The 15,609-nt window shown below is 40.8% G+C and overlaps 1 protein-coding gene across 3 annotated transcripts; it reads left to right on the top strand.

Annotated features, from left to right (window-relative positions):
- The first annotated feature begins 1,408 nt into the window (after positions 1-1,408).
- Positions 1,409-15,387, top strand: LOC136374168 (motile sperm domain-containing protein 1). 3 transcript variants are annotated; one of them, XM_066339409.1, is made up of 7 exons: positions 1,409-1,506; positions 6,426-6,682; positions 6,866-6,941; positions 9,630-9,856; positions 11,785-11,946; positions 12,530-12,633; positions 14,324-15,387. In XM_066339409.1, exons 2-6 carry the CDS (start codon positions 6,529-6,531, stop codon positions 12,607-12,609), a joined length of 699 nt encoding a protein of 232 aa, XP_066195506.1. In that variant the 5' UTR covers positions 1,409-1,506; positions 6,426-6,528; the 3' UTR covers positions 12,610-12,633; positions 14,324-15,387. The 3 variants fall into 3 exon arrangements, with proteins under 3 accessions (XP_066195506.1, XP_066195508.1, XP_066195507.1); XM_066339410.1 differs by lacking the exon at positions 1,409-1,506 and adding an exon at positions 4,140-4,294; XM_066339411.1 differs by lacking the exon at positions 12,530-12,633.
- Positions 15,388-15,609: the final 222 nt, after the last annotated feature.

The following is a 15,609-nucleotide window of genomic DNA, read 5'->3' on the forward strand; positions in this document are numbered from 1 at the left end:
ACTGGACAAACTGGAAAACACCAATTTGTCTAATTAATGTGCTTTTAAGTCTAGCCATTTGAGATTATGTTTTTATTTGATCATTCTGTTTGATATTAATTTGAGTATCTCTGAAGCATATTTATGTCTGCTGCTTCTTCTGAGACAGGTTTCCAAAATGAGAAACATCCTCCATTGGATTAATACTCAGTAAAATCATAATAATTTTCTCAACATATCCTGAAGGGCTGAACTCTAAAAATCTTTTTTAAAAACAAGAATTCCAGTTTATTTTTAATCGCGTTAAAATCTGAACTGATTTACATTCATCAAGAAACAAAATACTTTGCAAGTTTTTACGGCATATATTATCAGAAATTCTGGCAAAATTATAATTTCTCTATACAATAATTCAGCAATATTATGTAATTTGTGGCTGTAAAAATGAACTTCTTAATGAACCATTAGATCTTCAGAAAAAGGTGAGTGCTAATACACACACCTTGCCTAAGTTGGAAAATATACTTTTTATAATTTATGTAATGTCTTCCATGATTTTAAATATGTTCCTTCCTGTTCTGGATTGTTTCATTACGTTGTTGTGAAACGCTCGTGGTTGCTGTGGTTATTTCAGCACAGATGTGTGTTTATTTCACCGAGGGGTAAAGCTTGTTAACAGGTAAAAGATTTTGCAATCCTCTACTGGGTGGCTGAATATAAACCTTAATTATCCGCCTGACTTGCAACAAAAACATTTTGCTGCATTACAGATCTTGACTTTTGGGATGATACTGGGCGGTGATTACACATGGATGTGTTAGCATTATAGGGGAAGTCGGGGGGGAAAAAAAAAAAACAAACAAGGCAAGATGATATAATGGATAATGCACAATACGACCTGAAGTCCACTAACAGTCTAATTGAATGAAAGCACATTAAGTAAGTAAGAGGAATAAAGAACAAAGGTAACAGCACAGAAGTATTTACAAGGACAGTGTGTCCCGTTTGAGCCATGCTGCTGTATGGGCAGACGGTCCCGCCTGGAATAACATAACATAACATAATAATAATAATAATAATAATAATAATAATAATAATAATGATTCGGCGTGGGTCCTGACACTCGCCGACCCTTCCAGCGGGGCACTGCCAGCGGTGGGCGGCATCGAGCTGAGCCCCACCTGCTCCGGGACCCGCGGGGCAGAACACACGGCGGCCCGAGCGGCCGGGACAGGGGCAGGAACCCCTCCGCCCCGGGGTCACACCTCGGGAACCGTGAGATGGGGTGACACGTTACCACCAAACACCTCGCCGGCGGAGCGAGGCGCCGGGCCGGCCGCAGAAGCCCGCTGCCCGGCGGGGCCGAGGCGCCCGGCGTGTGGGGCAGCCCGACATGGCGGCGGGGGCGGGCGGCGGGCGGGGCGGTGACGCGGCGGCGGCCGGTCGGTCCCAGCAGTCCCAGCGCTGCCCGCAGTGACGGGCGGACAAAGGGGCGCCGCGCCAGCCCGCACCAGCGGCCCCGGGCGGGTGAGTCGGGCCGGGGGGCGACAGCGGGCACGGGGCGGGCGAGCGGAGCGACACCCGCGGCCCGGCCCGGCCTGTCCCGGGCTGCGCGACCCCGCGGGCCGGACCCCCCGCCCCTGCCCTCCGCAGGCCCTGCGGGCACGGGGAGCGGGGCGGCGGCCGCGCTCCGGGGCCCCGGCTTGGCGCCGCTTCTCCGCGGGGGCCGGGGCTCGCTCCGGGTGGTGCCGGGCCGGGGGTCGCTGCGAGGGGCGGCGGAGCGGGGCCGGGGCCGGGGCCGGGGCCGGGGCCGGGGCCGGGGCCGGGGCCGGGCCGGCTGCGGGAGGCGCCGTTATCGCGCGGCTGCCTCAGCCCCTATCGCTGCTGCTCCTCGTTGAGAACAAAGAGGATCAATTAAGAGTGTGCAATTACCGCCGTGCCCTGCCGGCAGTAGGCACGGCTGGGAGCGCCTTCCCTCTCTCCCGGGGAAGAGTGCTCCCCTCTGTTAATCTGAGGCGGTTTGGGGCCACGCAGCGCTAATAAGCACAACACACGTTTAAAAATCAACCACTTTAGTGCGTTGAACACAAACTTAAAGTGAGGAAATAGAGACTAAAGCACACGTGCCCTTGAATGTCTTCTCTAGGACCCTTGCGAGCCTGTAGCAGAATGGATCAGAAGCAACGCACAGCTGTTACTTAATTTTTCACTGCTTTTCGTGCCTCTTAGTTGCATTTGAATACTACCTTTTGTTAGTCACCTTTTCAGAATTTAAAAGAATAATGTGGTCCTGATAGATTTTTGCTGTCAGTGTCCGCATGATTTATGCGTATGGTTGTCAACTATGCTAATAGTTAATGCTCGGAGACTCTTTCATTTTACAGCATCCTGGAGACACTGATGACATTTCTCATCATCTTGTGAAGGGCTAAACAGTAGCAGTTTTGCAAAGTATCAGAGCAGTTCTGCCGGTTCAAAGGGGACCTCCTGAAATACTTTGCAGAATGTGTGCCTTCATAGATCAGCAGATTGAGGTGAGGTTAACCAACTTGCTCAAGGTCATGGAGTGTCAGTGGCAGAGTTAGCAATAATGGAATCCAGCCATCCTGGCTGCTGGCTCTGTGCTCTCATCGTTGGGTGACACTCCCAAATAATTGCAGGTAGTTTAAACATTGGTTTGCGTAAGTGCACGTTGAGGCCTTCAAAACATTTTGGAGAAACAGAATGTTTATGGAGTGCTTCAGATCCCGTGCTGCGTTTTCATGTAGTCTAAAGTGATTGCGCAGCTTGGCATGGGAGGGAATTTTGAAAAAGAGTTCGTGATTTATTTTGTAAATGTGTGCTTAAAACCAATCAGTTTTACTGAATATATAGTGTAGAAAGGCTTGTGTAGATTTAAAGGGTAGATCATGAGATGTAACAAAAGTAGATTACAGTGTAATTATGCAACTTTTAAAACAGCAGTGTGGAGACATGACTGTAAAGAGGTTTTCTTCTGAATGAAGTGTTTACCCAGTGACATTCTGTAGAGTTATTTGCAGTTGTTCTGAAGAAAAACAACCAACAAATGCACTGGAAGCTATGGTGATGAGGTTGTTGGAAGTTAAAATGGGAACAAAAAAGTTCCTCAGTTGATTTATTTATTCGACAGATACTTGTTAAGTAAAAACAAATCACAGTGGATGTTTTTTCTGACCCTGGAGAGAAGTTACGTTTCACTTAGTGTTTTTCTCTGTCAAGTTAAATTTATGAAGAAAGAGATTTCAGAGGAAGCACTGGCACATCTGTGCTGTTGTGACTCCAGCAGTATATATTTAGTAACTTCATGGAGGAAAGATCCCTATTGTGCTGAAAAAATACCAGTGACAATTGTTTGTCAGGACTTCAAAGCGCGCTGGGAAGTGAGCTGGCATTGTTCAGGTGTTACACGTAGGCCCTGGCAAATGTCAGTTTTGACAGATTGATGCTCCTGGGAGAAGCCCATCTGTGCAGTGCAAATGACAGGCCTGAGACCCCAGATCCTGGGTTGGGACAGATTTGCTTGTGCTTACCTTTTTGTGCTGCAAGCAATCATGGTGACTGTTGACCACAAAATTTAGTGGTTGTGCAGTGGAGGTGCAGAAGAGCAGCAGTTGAGTTTCTGTTCATGAACTGTCTGGGGTGTGTGACCTTATGCTCACGTTTGTTGGGTTAGTCCAGACAGAGAAGTTGTGGTGATACAAACTTTCTCTGTAGAAGTGTTGGCAGTTTCTCACTGATGGGAGAGGTGAGGTGTTATCAAGAGTATCAATCCTAAACCATCCCATCTCCCTAGCACGCATGTGGTTTTTCAGTCAGTCTTTGGGAAAAGTGCTTTTACTGCTATCACTTGCTGAGGTGTCCCAACAAGGTGACTTCTAAGCTAAAACTGTTGTCTGGGAAAGGATGCTACTTGCTTGCTTAGGAATCCAGAAATTTATACCCTGAATGACGCTGCTGTGTCAGCAAATGTGTCTGCTATAGGCCTGCCAGATGTTACTTTTGTAAGTTTGGGTGGTAGCTCCTCATCCAGCCAAGTTAAATAGGAAAAGGAAGCAATAATGGGATATACTTTTTTTAAGATTGGTGGCTTTCCACATGCATGTTGTGGAATCCTGGCAGGTTTGTACACTGTTTTCCACAGATGTGTAACAAAAATAAGCCTGTTGATAGGCATAGTGATCCATACCTCCATTGATACAGAGATTTGTGGGGTTTTGGACACTGAACACTTGCCGTGGAACTGAGCTGAAGGAACTGGAGATATGAGATGAAGCCAGAAACTGGAATGAAACAGGTGCAGTATTTAAATAAAAAACGAAAGCATCAAAATAATACTGATTATTATAAATAATACTTGAAAATTTTGTTCAACTTAGTCAACTAAGTTGTGTAGCAGTAGCTTGCTATTGGTTTTATGGTAGCTTAAAACATTTATTTGAAAAAAATCCCTTTTGTTAATGTCAAAATTTGCCTGTACTTCTGTTAAGACATGATGTGCTTCTGATAGACACGATGATACTTCTGATAGACATGATATCTATAGATAGGTATGAGAACCAAAGATTCCAACATATTCTTACAGCATACTGCGTTGACCTAACTTTGGTAAAAGAAATTTAAATAGATAGTTCTTAGTCTTCTGCCTATGACAAGCATCAGAAGGTATTTTGTATCCCTACATGCTGACAGTTTTTCCACATTAGCTTTTCATATAGTCTTGATATGTTTGAATGGAACAATTAAATTCACTTTGTAATAGTGCATGGAGTTGTTCAAGAAATAATACACTTGCTGTACAGAGTCATTCCAGAGTTTGTTGATTCTTCTGAAACAAAAAAGATTCACCATAATTCCAAGAAGTTCTCAGAACCCAAATTGCCACTTAGAGAGCCATTTCTTTTTCTAGACTCTTCTTAATAAGGTAACAGAACATCAGCTTGGAACACTATCATTGGGGATTTGTTTTCAGAATATTATTAGTAGCATTTCAGTGAAGTGGAAACAAACCTGTGCTCTGAAAAATAACTGGATCATGAGGAAAGACATTCCAGTGAGATCCATGAATTTGAATTCTACAGGGACAATTTCCTATTTTAATAATGAAATAAATAAAATTTAAAGCTTAGTTTGTGAATAAGAATCAGAACCTGTAAATCTTTAGTAAACACATGAACGTGTGTCATGTTTCAAGTATGGAATACGTATCTGGTGCTTGGAAATGTGATCATCAGGATGTTTAGAATGCAGAAACAAGCATTTGGTTTTGATTGTTCATAATGTTTGGGCTATTTGCTACTAGAAATTTCAGAAGCTAAATTCTTTAAGATGCAACTATCCAGTATATTGAGCTGGAGAACAGGTAAAATGTACCTTTTTTTAAAAAGTGTTGTGGGAGGTGGAAATGGTGTCTAATGAGTCAGTAGGAACTTTTTATTGTTTTAATATTTTTCTATAAAGTTAGACCTCAAAGGACACCTTCATTTTGATAATTAATCTGTAGAAGCTGCAGTGAAATATGACATTCTTGCAGGGGGAGGAGAAGACTTTGTTCTCTCTGTCATGTGTTAAGTCAATGGTATGTGTGCTGAGGAGTCTGGCCTTAATTTTACTTTATGAATTATATTTGGGATTGTTTCTTGGTTGGGTCATGGGTTCTGGTTTTAGTTCTGGAATGTCACTCAAAATAAAACAGAACTGTGGGGGGGGGCTGAGGGAGAACTGTGATGATTTTACTTTGGTTGGAGGTAGTGGTGGTAGGAAACCTGTCATCTCTTAATAAAATAGTAAATCCTGAATCTGTTTGGTGCTACTCATCCCAGTAATTTTTCTGTTCATTGCCTGTAACTACACAGTTGAAACAGGGAGTTTGATTTAAACAAGACATGAGGGTGTTCCCCATTCCTTTGTTCTGAATCCCTGGAATTTTACATACCTGGGTGTCTAGCTGAGGAGATTCCTAACTTGTTATACCTCATCCGGGGAAGTCATCCCCATAGAAAAGTTCCTGCCTGAACAGTGACTCCTGCTGCCTCAGTGTTGTTGTTTCCTCATTTCTGCCCTCGTGTTTCTCAGGTGTTGCTGTCCTGAGGCAAGGATGAGATTTCTTTTTGCTCTCCTTGTTTGGTTTGTGTTTCAAAGACCCAGCATAAGCAGCCCTAGTCATGGATTGGGCTCACAATTGCTGCCGTGATACACTGGAGAGGTGCTTATCCATTTATTTTGTTAGCAGTTTGTTAAATAGATGGAAGCCCAGTGCAAATATTTTTTCTATTTCAGTATTTTTGAAGGAACATAAGTAGAGGTAGATTCATAATCAAGCAGCATGTTTTATATTTTTGCACCTTTGTTAACTGCCTCAGTTTAGTATAGAGTCATGGAAATAATCTTCTTGCCTTTTCTCTTTTTTTTCCCATTTTTTCCTTTAGAATTGCCAAAATGCTTTGGAATTCTTAAACGATTCAAAAACTGAAGTCTCTGAGGATACAAAGTCATAAGAACGCAAGAAGCAGCAAGGAGGATTCAGTGCCAATGCAGCAACAAAAAAGACAGCCAGAGTTAGTGGAAGGAAATCTTCCTGTTTTTGTTTTTCCTACAGAACTTATATTTTATGCAGATGACCAGTCAACACACAAGCAGGTGTTGACTCTATATAACCCCTATGAGTTTGCCTTAAAATTCAAAGGTGGGTTTCTTAGGTTAAGTTCTATTTAAGGGTTAGTTGATGATCTTGAACAGTCCAGTTATAATTCGTGTAACAAATCGTGTCTGTGACAAAACCAGACTCGTGTCTCTACATGTATCTGTTGATGAACCTGGTGATGTATTAGGTCATGATTTGTTACCACTCCTGTCCTTTTCCTTGCAGTTCTTTGTACAACTCCAAATAAATATGCGGTGGTGGATGCTACTGGTGCAGTGAAGCCTCAGTGCTGTGTTGATATGTAAGTAGAAGTTGATTGGTTTTTTTGCTGATAGACAACATTTTATTACCTTAATTTATTTTATTATTTGGGAGGTTGTAAATGACAGCATGTATGTTGCGATATATAAGTTGGATAAAGATATGTTTTCCTTATCACCTATATACTTTTGGTGTTCTTTCCCTCTAGAGCAGAGGTATTATGATATTGGAGATATGTCCTTGTTTAATTTTGCCTTTGGCATAAATAAAATGCCAGTAAGTGCATCTTGTAGTGTAGCCTGTAAACCAGGAGCGAGAGTAATATGAGCCTCCTCGGAGCACCTTTTTGTTAGAAATAATAAGAAAAGCAAACCCCCAGGGCTGAGATTTGTTTGAGGAATACTTGTTTGCAGACTGGCAAAATGGAAGTGTGTGCAGTTCTACTGAGCACATTTTCCTGGGCCATGTTAACAATGGTAGTTTTGCCTACCTTTCATCCTGACCACCCGTCTCATTTTCAGATCTCTGTGTCTCCCTTTGGTCTCTGTGCTGTCAGGTGTCAACCCAGTAACTCAGGACAGTTAAGTGACCACAGTAATGTACAGGGTCTCTAGGCTGCTGAAAGGTAAAGCAGAGTAGGTGTATCAGCTAAAATAGACCAACTCTTTTTACTTCTATTTGCCAATTTTTTTCCTGTACTGGTGTACAGATACAGCTGAAGAAAATCTGAAGTCCCTAAAAGAGCAGACTGAACTTTTTGAATAGACGTTTTCCAAGCTGTAAAACACCACCTGGAATCTCTGGTTGACAAGTGGCCATATGCAGAAACTTTTTGTCAGATAAAAAAATAGCTGTTCTTGGGTAATGGCTCTTTATTCCTATAGACTGTTTTCCTTAGGTGCAATTTGAAAATTCAAAGGACTCACTAAATGAAAGGAAGTTTAGAACAGGGAATTAGAAGGTTTCAGTAAGCAGGGGCAACAATGCTAAAAATGGAACTAAACAGGTCAGAATATAACAGTGTACCAGTGAGCTATTCTGTTCTTTAGCAGACATTTACACAAGCTTGATTACATTTGGTTAAACAAATGGATTTTATTAGATAAAGAAAAATGAGACTTACACATGTTCCAAGAGAATTTTTTTGTGCAGCAAAACTCCCCCATCCCAGTCCAGTGGTTGTTGTCTAAGGACAGTGTTTACTGTTGGGATATGAGCAGTACTATGCAAGTGTGGCCATTTGCCAGATAAACAGATATTCTACAGAGCTTCCAATTATGCAATGATCTCTAAAAAGAAACAGGAGAATGTGTCTGTTTATAAGGGTCTGCAGAAAATATTTCCTTGCTTGGCAGCAGATACATGTTCTCCTAGCACAGTGTTATGTAAAGATTCTGTTTAGGTGGCACCGTCGTACTAGGAGCAGGGACACCAGTTTAAAAGGAAGTGTTAAAGGAAGAAATCAGAGTTGATCTGCTGTGCTTATATACTGAGAGCTGTATGAATTAGGGTTGTGGGGGGGAAAAGCCTTTTGTTTTAATGGAGGCAGTTGCCCAGCCAACACTCCACTTGCTGAAAGGCTGTCATAGGCACACTCCTTTGCCTCTGAAGTGATGTAAAACATCACTGCAGCCTCTTGCTGAGGGAATGACTTGGTCTCTGTTTTCTGTGTTGAATAGTCTATTCAAGCTAGATACCAGTTGCAAGTGCTGGCTACGTGCTAATGGTGGTAGATATCTTGATGTGATATAGTTCCTTTATATGAAGACTGAAAAACAAAAATCCATCTCTTGCAGCATTTTAATGTATACAGTATCACAAAGATTATTTTCTTGAAGCAATTTTAGGACTACCATTCTATGTTACTAAGGGTACAGTCATTTCTTTTTTGTACATATGTTCTTCAGATCAGCTGCTGTTATCTTGGAAACTTAGAACAGCCTTTCACAAAAAAAATCTGGAAAAATAGTTGAAATCCTTATTTACCTTAAGAGCTGATGCCACTTCATAACCTTAATGTTGTTGCTTTTCAATGTTAGATATGTATTCTCATGATGAATCATGAATGCAGAGAGGAGGCAGTTGAGCACAGCACTGCTTAGAGGTCTGTTTTGCTGTTGATCAGTGCTATTTTAAAGCTGTGCTTTTCATAGCTTCCAAACATTCTGTCAATGGTGGGATTCTGATTTTGAAAATCCCTAGCTGACTCTTGTATACAGAGGAAATGTGTTTTGCTCCAAGAAAAGTGGAATTGTAAAGCTTTGGGGCTGGTTTCCTCAAGAAGCTGGACTATTGCTTGCCAAACACCTGTCCAGCTCCTTTCCTTCCCTGTCCACTCCAGTCCTCTCAATACCTTTTAAAATCCTTGGCTAGCGTCAAACAACTTTGATACATGAAGAGGAGGCATCTTTCAGATAATTGATGTTTCATCAATTGGCAGCTGGCCTCAGATTGAGGCAAAGATGGGCTTGAGATAAAGACTTAACTGTCCTGTTTGGCCAGGAGCATTTATATTTGGGAATTAAAGCATACTTAAGAAGGGGAAAGAGAAGGTAAGATCAAGTCTTCAAGAATATCGAGTGATGGAGGAAGTAATGGAGGTCTGGATTATTCCATTTTATCTGGAGGAGGGGGGACAGAGGGCAGACTTTGTGATAAAGGATGTAATTCCACAACAGACATTCTTCTTAGTAGTTCATCTGTTTGAAAATGTTGTTTTTCTCTGCAGTGTGATTCGTCACAGAGACGTTCGGGCTTCTTACTATGGTGTCATAGACAAATTCCGTCTCCAAGTGTCTGAGCAGAGCCAGAGGAAAGCATTAGGAAAAAAGGAGATTATTGCTACTCTGCTTCCATCTGCAAAGGAACAACAACAACAAAAGGAAGAGGAGGAAAAACGAATAAAAGAACACCTGGCTGAAAGTGTCTTTTTTGAGCAGACTTTGTGTCAACCAGGTAACTGAAATCTTTTACCCCTCCTGTGTTCTGAATCAGTTTTGAATAGCTCAAGAAGTGACTCGACTTAAAATATTTCTTAAATATAAACAGAAATAAATTTTAAAATAATTTATTTTACTTACCTGTAAGACTGCTGTCTTTAGCACTTGAGAGTGACAGTATGCAAGAACCCAAACTGTGCCTATTCTGTTTATTGCTGTCTTTATCAATCAAGACCCTTTGCTGCCCTGTGTTTGCATGTCATACCTTGGAGAGTGCATCCACTGTTCCTCTGGAGCAGTAGTTCTCGTACAGACAATGGGAATTTATCTGTCAAAGGATGGTAGTGATTTTTTCCCTTGGGCTCTTTCAAAACATATGCCCCTTCTGAGTTTGTTCCAAACTGTTAATCCCCCATTTCCTGATGAGCAGGAAATATTGCCAGAACATCTTCTAAAGTGTTCCTTGTTCTGTGCCCTGTCCTTTGTCTGTCCCACAAGAACAGAAGAGCACAGTTGGTGGCTGAAAACTCTTCGTGTTTCATACACTCAGTAAGGAAGTGAATTAATAGTCTTTAAAACCTAGGCCAGACAGTTAAATTGAAAGGGTAGGATATAAAGTGTCAAGTTGTACCTGAAATGAATCTAAACGGATTTCTGATGGTCTACATTCTTCTTACTTTTACTGATTTATACTGAAATGTTCTTGTCACTGTTATATCTTTCAGGACAACAGAAATCAATTCCAGTAAATAGATGTACCTCTTTGAGAGTGTTCCTGTTGTTAAAATTAATCTGTTTCACTATTTATACTGAGTTTGTTGGCTGGTGAAACACTTAATTAAAAAAACCCCTCATAATAGGTATTAGTAGGATACACAGTTAAAGCAAACCAAGAAAGGTCTCTGGGCCCACAGAATAAAATGTGGTAGTTGCTCCAGGGCAGAGAGCCTGAGCCATCCTGAACAATCTGATACTGGTCTTGTTCCAAAAGCTCTTTCCTCTAAAAACCTTGTTGTCTACGTTATATTGCTTACTTACAGAAAAGCAGTAAACAAAGAAACGGCAGTTTCGGATGTAACCTGCAACCTGGAAATAAGAGATGTATGGAATTAAAATAGAGCCCATATTGCTAGTCACTGAGGATAGGAGAAGTTGATAAAACATTAAATCTTAAGGATTTGGTTAGTGGTATTCAGCTAACATGTTAACAGCTCTTTTCAAAGATGACACAGTGGGCCTTTGAGTAGGTTCCAGCTGTTAAAGTGCAGAGCAGTAAAGACTATGAAGGACTCTTTATTGTCTGTGGTTTGCATTTCCTTATTCTGGTAGTACTGGACTGTCAGAGTAGTTCACTCAGAGTTTTTAAAGTAAGATTCAGATTTTACCTATTTGTGGCATCTAAACTGACTCTGGCTTGGGTGTAGCTCTTAAATCTTGTAAAGAATGAAGGGGAGCTCATCTGGCCCAAGAACCTGTGGTCCTGCTGCAGGCAGGTTTTGTTCAGGAGGTGTGAGCAGTTCCTTGCCTGTGCAGGTCTTTTGGGTGCTCTTAACTGATTGGTTACTGATCACTGAAGGAACATCAAGGAATGGAGTCAGGATGCCCAGGGAAACCTCAAGCATTGCTGGAACATCCAGCTGTCCTGAGTGTGTATATATAGCAACTGGGCCTGGCAAGCTCTGTTCCTCCAGAAGGGAGGGTTTTGGGAAGTCATGTGAAAACAAGTTGCAGCATCAGAACGGGGAGCAGCCTCCTCCACTGCAGAATGCAGAAGGTTTAGAAGGGTGGGTTTAAGAGCTGTCTTCCACCCCCTGCAATCTCCTGAGCAAAAAGGAAAATCTGAGACTATTTCAGCTCCCATGTACTGCAGACATTTTTTGCAGAATATTTAATGTTTATATTACTTAGATCTTCCTTACAACTGGTGCTGTCTTGCTTTTTCAGAAAACAGAACTGCCTCGTCGGGACCTAGTTTACTTACAGTCTTCCTTGGGGTGGTGTGTGTCGCAGCACTAATGCTACCTACATTGGGGGAAATGGAATCCCTGGTGCCTCTCTACCTCCACTTAAGTGTGAATCAAAAGTTAGTAGCTGCTTATGTTTTAGGTAAGTACTTTGGATTTTATAAACATTTTTCTGCAACATCTGTGAGTTTGGAAAACTTCACCTGTCTTTGCCAGCAGCCTCAGGAAGCTGAATGGAGACAAAGCACCACATTACATTTTGTTTTGCATTTTGGCTAAGGTCTTAATTTGTAGCCATGGTGATAGCAGGCTAAATTAGTTATTGTAAGTGTTTTAGACCAGATTTGAGTTGATACCTATTACACACAGGCCCCTACACGCTAATTTCAGCTATATTTGATGATGGTCCAACAACAATCATCTGCCAACACACCTGAACGGAATGTGCTGTTTCTTACTCTTGCATTGCAATAGTTACTCCGTTGCAGAATGTATAATGTGTCATTGTGTTTCTCCCTCCACCCCCCCTGAGCTGTTTCCTTACCTTTCATTCTCTGTACCTGTTTAATAAGCAGTTGATAGGTGTAGCAGTAAGTTGTTGCAAACCCTGTCTGAGACCCCTACCGTCCACAGTTCTTCCTGATTTGTAACTTGCTCCTGCAGTAGTTAGCACAGATGAGTTCAACATTTCATTTGTTATGACTATTTCTCTATAACTATTTCAGATTTGAAGAACAGTCACACTAAACTCAATTCTCCTGTCCCACTACCTGGCAGAAATGAGGATTTAAAGGAAAAGAGCTAGGCAGCTCCAAACTGATAGCTAGAGGTGAGGTAGTGATGGGGAAAGGTGCAAGTTCTTGATGGTTTGTGCACACTCTGCTGACTCACAAAGGTCACATCTGCTGAAGTGGTTTGAAATCTCTCTTGTGGCTCTTTGCCCAAGCTGAAGCTGATGGATTCTCAGATCTGGACTTTGCAGTAATCCTCACATTGTTTTTATCTCTACTTTTGAAAATTACTCCAGGTTCTGCTGGTGGCAGCTAGAGTTCTAAGCCTTTTGACTTCATATATTTGCAACAGCTGAACCTGTTTGTAGATTCCCTATGAAGTTTTGGAAGTTTTGACTTCTTTGCTGACAACATTTTTAGTGTTCTTGGACAGATTCTTTTTGTGTGCAACTCTTGCTCATGTAGGAAGTCAATTTCTCTTCAGAAGTTGAAACCACTTTGTTCCACAAGGAATTACAACTGGATTGTGGAGCATTTAATGGAAAGGATTGTTACATCACACCAACAGGAGTATATGATATTTGAGAAGTATTTGATTTACAGAAATGAGTTAGACCCTTTATTGTCTGAAGTCCCTGTACAAGTGGTGCAGGCTATTCTCCAGAAGCCTCTGCTGTTCCTCTGTGATGATGGAATTGATCAAGCTAAGGATCCAGCACCTGTGGGGGCACTGATACAGACCTTAATCAATAGCTGAGCTGTAGTTCCTCTTTAAGGGATAATTTGCTGATCTAATAGAAGGCAGTGTTTTGCAGCTCTGTTTTGTTGTGCTTCTGCCTTCATGATCTTCATAAAGTAGCCAAGTTCCATCAGGATGGAGTGGCAGGAGATAAAATAGTCTCAGAAATGTCTTTATTCATAGTGAGATCTGTAGGCTTTAGCTGAGCTTTCTGCACTGCAAGGCTGTTACAGTGACATCATTTGAGCTTGCAAGAAAGTGAGATTGCCCAAGAACTGATAAATTGTTATTTTGGTGTTACATAAGGCTGGAATTCAGAGAGCCCCAATGTTCTTCCATCTACCTCCCTTACCTTGTGCAATATAACCTGTGGTTAAGAACTGCGGATTTGTACCTTTTCCTGTATCAGCACATAATTAAAATGAGCTTTTCAGTGTGTCATGAGTAGGTTTATTAGCCCTTAGTTCCTGTTTTTATCTGATTTTAATTGTTTTTAACCTCTGTCAGAGCAGTCCTTTTTTTCCTCCCTCTTTAAAGGTCACAACAAAGAGTCTGTTGAAAGCTCCCTCTGCAGACTGACAAGGAAGCTTAACATCTTTGTCTAAAACTGGTCTTTGATCAGTTATTATTCATAGAGCAGAAAAAAAGCCTTGGAGCCTTCAACTGATCTGCCTTACTGATGATTCAGCATTTGAATGACACTGTCCATAACTGGCCCCTATGAGAAGTGGGGTTTGGGCTAGTGTTACACTTACCCAAGTTCAAAAGTTCAATGCTAAGATTTTCCAGTAGAGAAGTCAGTAATTGTTTGAAGTATTTCTATCTTATTTGACGTTCAGTTATTACATGCACTGTGTCAGTGTTGATTTTTGACTATATCAAAATTTGGAGCAATACTTATAATATTTAAGTGTGTATATAAGTGCATTCTGCATGTATTTATGCACTTTCACCATATTTTCTGGTCTGTGACAGGGCAAACTCTTTATTTTAAATGTTTTTATTTTGAGTGAAATAGAAGTGTTTAGTTCTTAATTCTTGTCTTTCAGGTCTCATCACCATGGTTATTTTAAGAACATGAGCAATGAGTTCATAGGATGTCAAACACCTTACTGTATATTCACATTATGAATGTGGACTGCCTTTTACTCCCATTTGGCTCATTAAGATGCTAGCAAAACTGTTCAGTGATTTAAGATACCTTCAGAAGTGTAATATATTTTAACTGTGTATAATAAATGAAAGACTCAAAGCACTTTGCGGTGCTTCTGTAACAGACAGCTATGAAATGTTCAGTGATACCTGTGAAAATAATTTGAAAAAAACTTTTATATCTATGCCTACTGTAAAAAATCCTTATTAAAACAACATTTGTTATTTTTAGTCTATGTTCACATCAGTGCGTGATCACTATAAAAGCAAACTGTCTTCTGTAAAAACGCTCATTTGGTTTGTGGTTGTACCTGCCGAGGCTGGCACATAACACTTCTGTATATACATACCAGAGGGCTGAGAGTCGTGACTGATCATTGAAGAAAACGAAAAATTCCATCAGTGGAACTATGAAATAAACCATGAATTTTAGGTGAAGAAGTAATTCTCAAATTTCTTACTTCATCATTACCAATATATCGTTGAATGCTCATTTTCTTACCTGGGGAAATAATTTCTTGCAACAGCCATTTTGTACCACAATTATTAGACAATAAAACAAGTTCTGTAATCAGATCCCTTCATTTCTTAGGGATGCATGGAAGTGGCATTAACAGAAGCTGAACTTGTACTAATACAAAATACACAATTTTTTTTTTTTTTTTTATTTTAGAGACCAAACTAAGTGAAATAGCAAAAGCATTTCTCTACATCCCTCTCCCCACAGCTACCACAGAGACTTTTCTATCAGAAACTCCTGCTTAAATGCCAGTTTCATATTTGAGGTGAACATTAATCTTGTTTCATACAACAAGTATTTCCCTTCATTTGACATTTCATTGTCGAGATGTTAATTCTAAAAGGGCAGCTATTACTGCATTGGATTCATACAGACAAATCTTTGTTTGTAAGAAGTCTATAGAGTATGCTCTGATATGAATAATAAAATTTGGAAATCAAACCTTCTTTCCCCTGCATGTTATGGGTCACTTTTCTGCTTGCTTATGGAAATACAAAGAAGCTGTGCAAAAAAATGTTTCTTTAAAAAAAAAAGGGAGGAGAAAGAAAAGTTGAAAAAGGTTGTCAACCACTGCATTTTTTCTTATAAAATGCTACTTCAGTTGGATTCTCGGAAGAACTGGGATTGTGTCATCCATCGATCAGCATCAGATGATAAAGTCAA

This window comes from Sylvia atricapilla, chromosome Z (assembly GCF_009819655.1).
Source record: "Sylvia atricapilla isolate bSylAtr1 chromosome Z, bSylAtr1.pri, whole genome shotgun sequence".
Taxonomy (NCBI): Eukaryota; Metazoa; Chordata; class Aves; order Passeriformes; family Sylviidae; genus Sylvia; species Sylvia atricapilla.